Source organism: Propithecus coquereli, unplaced genomic scaffold (assembly GCF_000956105.1).
Source record: "Propithecus coquereli isolate 6110/MARCELLA unplaced genomic scaffold, Pcoq_1.0 Scaffold209, whole genome shotgun sequence".
NCBI classification, from domain to species: Eukaryota; Metazoa; Chordata; class Mammalia; order Primates; family Indriidae; genus Propithecus; species Propithecus coquereli.
In genome coordinates, this window is record NW_012145967.1 from 118,565 (window position 1) to 123,853 (window position 5,289).

Genomic DNA, 5,289 nt, shown 5'->3' on the forward strand with positions numbered 1-5,289 from the left:
TGGTCAGAACTGCAGGAAAATGGGGAGAGTGTTGTGTTAGTCTCTGAAGCCTAGGGTAGAGGGAGTTTCAAGAAGGAATGATCAGATGATAAAGGTGAATAAGAATGGTTGAGGATTAAGACAAAATGAAGAGGTTCTTGGATTTGAAAACTACAGCAGTTTCATTAGAGTAATGTGAGATCAGGCATCATTATAATAGTTGATGAGTATTTGGAAAATGAAGACACAGAATGAACAAGTGTAGGCTACTCATTCAGAAGTTTTGCAATGAAGAGAAGGGTTAAGAGTGTTCTTAAGAAAGAAGAGGCTGGGCATGGTGGCTCCTATAATCCTAACATTTTAAGAGGCTGAGGCAGGAGGATCACTTGAGGCCAGGAGTTCGAGATCAACCTGGGCAACATAGTGAGACCCCCATCTTTAAAAAAAAAAAAAAAACTGATGAAATCTTAGTCCAGAACTAGCAACTGACTTCAGACAAAATCAATCTTGGGAATCATTGATCTAAATTCTCTGAGTTACAGAATCTTTATTAGTAACAACAACAACAACAAAAAAAAATAAGAAACTTCTTGTGGGATCTTCATGACTCTTAGGATAGATAGCAATAGGGAGCCCAGCATATGATATGATGTTTTTGCACAAGGTTATTAAATTCTGAGCATATCAGTAATCTATGGGCTCAATACATCTTGGGAGACTTGAGTATGTGTGTGTGAGTTTTGTATTTCTAATGAGATCCCTAAGCTCCCTAAGCCTCAGATAAAAGTTGTGTATCATGCCACCCTCTTTCTTATAAGATTGGGAAAACTAGGTATCATGATCTGCTTCAAGGTCTTGAGAGTTTGTACTGTCAGATGAAGTTTGATGTTTTACTTTTAGCCAGCCAAATAATTCAGTCCTTGACATATAAATGTGTATCAGGCAGTAGGAGAGATTTTGCTCTTTGTTGGCTGTAACAGGAGTCTGTGACATGAGCAAACCAAGCAATTCCTAAGAACTTCAATCTCTGTACAGGATCAAGGTGAGTGTCCACTTTCATTTATGGCAATTGTATCATATCCAATAGAAGGACAGTTGGTGATTAGCGACAGTGCTAAACAACATGCAACATTTTTACTTCACCCAGAAGCATTTGCCCCACTGTTCTTTCCATTTGGTTCTGTCCTCCTTTCTCCTCTTCTATTAATCTTGACTTGTCACTTGTTCATAACTTGGGTCACACAATCTGGAGGAATGATTCCCAGTTTAAATTCAGCCAGCTTTGGTATAGCAAGCCTCACTGGGTTTCCATATGACTGAAGAGTTTTCTTCCCTGCAGTGCTACTGTCTTCTGTATTTGTTACTGTTATTTGTTTTCTTATACACCAGCTTACACATACTAGTTTCTAAGAGATAAAGATACAAGGGCAGATACAATCCCAAGTAGAGTATTCATTTTTAGATCGAATATGAAACATGAATTTCCACCGTTTCATCTATCTTGAATAAATGTTCTCAGGACACTAGAAGATAGATCACGGGTCCATTCTGCCTCCATAGCCCTGCTTTGTTTCCTCCTGGCCTCAGAAGCCTTGCCCCTTTCTTATAAAGAGCCTTCAATGCCTAAAATCCTCCCAAAAAAGCTGAACATGTCCAACTCTTCTCAAAATTTCCAAATCTAGAGAAACAAGTGTTTAAAAACCTAAACATCCCCAAATGTCTAAAATATTTTCATCGTTCATACCAAGGTAAAGGATCTAGCGTGAAGAAGAAACACATGTGTCTATCTTTTCTTCGTAAGAAGATAGTGTATTTTCCATCCCCCACGTGATGTGACTTTCTATATTCAATCATATTTAAAAATATGTGCCACATTAAATTTTGATTAGGGTTTTTAAATAATGAATTTTTACATTTAATATTTCAATCATAATACTCCTCTGCAACAGGTATGACCATTCCCACTTCATAGATTAGAACACTGAAGTTTATGTTAAATGATTTGCCCAATGTTGCAAACTGATCTGTAATAAAGTCAGCCCTTGAAATCAGTTTACCTTGACACCAAAACTTTCTCACTGGTTTGCTAAGTAGCTTATAAGTTCACCTTCTTAAACTCATTCAACATTTTTTTTGTTATTAAACAGATGTGTGAAGTGCTGAGTTCACAAAGTTGAACGGATTTCTTTTCACTGGACTATTTACAGCCTTTAATGCACAATTGTTCACTATGAACTTTTAAGAGAGGTATATGGAAATACTTTAAAATGGAATCACACCTATTTGTTTAGTTTTGTTCTTTTTCTTCACAGAACATCTTGAATATTGCCTGGGAAATACTATGACCACATTGACTCAGTGTGCCCCTTTAAGGATGCTATGGGAAAATGTTCTTTAAATAATTTTGTACATTTAATATTCTATTAGATAAAAACATCTCTTTTTTTCCCTGTATTTTCTCTAGGCTCCCATCAGCCTCAGGTAAAATTAAGAAACAAAGACGTTTGTATTGGGTCCCTGCTATTCCTATTTCAAACCAGTTTAGGGTGTGCCGTGTCCCCAGGTTGCTCACTACACGGGACCCCCACACCCTGTCGTTGCACATCTTCCAGAGCTGTCCTTTCCTTGGAGTGTTCTGAAATCTGGACCATTCTATAACATCTCATCATGTCCAAATTTCCTTGTAGTCTCTATTCTCTCAGTTTTGTAACAAGGTAGAAAGAATAGATGTTAATGATAGATATGAATTCATAACTTAAGAAAAGACTAAAGAGCTGAGTAGGAAAAAACAGAGACTCTGGCACTGTACTTCCTAGATTCTGACCCTGAATCTACTCTTAAATTCTCTGTGCCTCAGTTTTTTCATCAGTAAAATGGAGATATAAATAATAACTACTCTTTTGACAAATTAAATAACATATACAGAGCACTCGGAAGTAATGTGCAATCATTGAAGAATTAAGAGGAGGCAGAGAAAAAGAAGGAAATGATAAAGGAGGAGGGGGAGGAGTTGGGGAATCGCTATTGTCATTTATGGTCAACTTTTCTAAATAGAAGAATAGAATAACTATTAATAGTACCCTAACAACACACACAGTCATCAGAAATGGCTCCACCAGGGAACCAGTTCATGTGGAAAAAGGGTAGACCAACTAGATTCCAGTGCTGCTTCTGGGGAAATGCAGCATGTTCTTTTATTTCTTCAGATCCAATGGCCAAACCACCAAGGGTACCGAGCTTCAGAAAGTTCAAGATTTACAATAATAGCAGCATTATTCTCGGACATGCTCAGAATTACCCTTTCCTGCAACAGTAAGAGCTTTCTGTAGGGTTTCGGAGACTCTAAGTAAGGGCATAGTTCATTGCTAGGTTTCCAAGCAGCTACTTTGTTGAGGTGTGAGGAGACTCTCTTTGTGAACTTTATAGATGAGCTCTCGGGTTCTAAGAGCCTGTCCTTCATCAGTGATTCCTTTAGGGATGCTTCTGCCTCCCCCATGCCCCCGAAGCTTAGCAGAGGACCAGGAGGTGTTATATGAGGACTCCAACTTCTGCAGTACAGTTACCCTGGACTGGTAGGGGCATTTCTAGTCACAGAATAACTATTGCGTTCCTTACATTCAATTCCATGCCCACCATCACTCTAATTGGAAGTAACAGACTATTTTCAATGCTCTGAGGCTGAGTCTTTGTCCTCTCCTTGTTTCCAGATGTTGTGGGAGATGCCTGCAGGCCTGAGAGTAGGAGAGAACTGGGGAAATTGAAAAAGATGAGAATCTTCTATCAGTCTCTTTTACTGTTTAACTATCAACAAATGGCTGTCAGTAATTCTTCCCAGAAAGCAAACATTTGATTTTGCTTCCAAATTCAGAAGGTAAAGATTTCTAAGTCAGCCCGGGAGCACTTTTTTTGTGATCCAAATTCTGGACCAACCTGGAGGTGGCCGAGGGAGCTTTTTGGAGATAGGAAAGAGGTATCAGGAACAGAGACGATAAAAAGTATGACTCAGTCTTTTGGCTGTTGTCAACCTCCCTTATGTAGGTCTGGTTTTATTCAGAAGAGGAGTGAAAGTTTATGTTAATGTAATTGTTAATTTCCATTTCCACAGAGACCTCAGAAGAGAAATGGCCACAGGAAATCATTCTGCAGCAGCCGAGTTTGTGTTAGTGGGTTTGACACAGGAGCCAGAGGTCCAGCTGCTCCTCTTCCTCCTGTTCCTGGGAATCTATGTGGTGACCGTGGTGGGGAACCTGGGCATGATTCTCCTGATTGCAGACTGCCCTCTGCTTCACACCCCCATGTACTATTTCCTCAGCAGTTTGTCCTTCGTCGATCTCTGCTATTCCTCTGTCATCACCCCCAAAATGCTAGTGAACTTCCTAGGCAAGGAGAACACGATCCTTTATTCTGAGTGCATGGCCCAGCTCTTTTTCTTTGTGGTCTTTGTGGTGGCTGAGGGTTACCTCCTGACCGCCATGGCGTATGATCGCTACGTTGCCATCTGTAGCCCACTGCTTTATAACGTGGTCATGTCCTCTGGGGTCTGCTCACTGCTGGTGCTGGCTGCCTTCATCCTGGGCTTTCTCTCTGCCTTGGCTCATACAAGTGCCATGATGAAACTGTCCTTCTGCAAATCCCACATCATCAATCATTACTTCTGTGATGTCCTTCCCCTCCTCACTCTCTCCTGTTCCAACACGCACCTCAATGAGCTTCTACTTTTTATCATTGCGGGTTTTAACACTTTGGTGCCTACCCTGGCTGTTGCCACCTCCTATGCCTTCATCTTCTACAGCATCCTTCACATTCGGTCCTCAGAGGGCCGGTCCAAAGCGTTTGGAACTTGCAGCTCTCATCTCGTGGCTGTGGGCATCTTCTTTGGATCTATCACCTTCATGTATTTCAAGCCCCCCTCAAGTAATTCCCTGGACCAGGAGAAGGTGTCCTCTGTGTTCTACACCACAGTGATCCCCATGCTGAATCCTTTAATATACAGTCTGAGGAACAAGGATGTGAAGAAAGCATTGAGGAAGGTCTTGCTTGGGAGATAAATCCAGATTTTGGCAATTTATAGATGGTAGAAATGAATGGTTCCGATGAAAATATGTTCTTTTTGTCCACATCTCTTGTTATTCTGTTGTAATATACATATTACATAGTATCTAGATTTTTTAAAAAATACTTTCCTATCCATAATTTATTCAATTTTCTCAATGAAATGAAAGAGCATTTTATGAGTCAGGAATTAGTGTTCTTATCTTTTAACAGAAAAGCTGAGGTTTGGTTTTATTTTTTTCTTACTAACTGTGATAG

The 5,289-nt window shown here is 40.0% G+C and overlaps 1 protein-coding gene across 1 annotated transcript; it reads left to right on the forward strand.

Moving 5' to 3' along the window:
• Window positions 1–4,038: 4,038 nt before the first annotated feature.
• Window positions 4,039–5,048, forward strand: LOC105810332 (olfactory receptor 8D1). Its single transcript, XM_012644291.1, has one exon. The coding sequence runs from the start codon at window positions 4,101–4,103 to the stop codon at window positions 5,025–5,027; it is 927 nt and encodes a 308-aa protein (XP_012499745.1). The 5' UTR covers window positions 4,039–4,100; the 3' UTR covers window positions 5,028–5,048.
• Window positions 5,049–5,289: the final 241 nt, after the last annotated feature.

Bases quoted from the DNA above. Each gene is read 5' to 3' on its own strand.
- LOC105810332 (XM_012644291.1), top strand. From the start codon at position 4,101: ATGGCCACAGGAAATCATTCTGCAGCAGCCGAGTTTGTGTTAGTGGGT.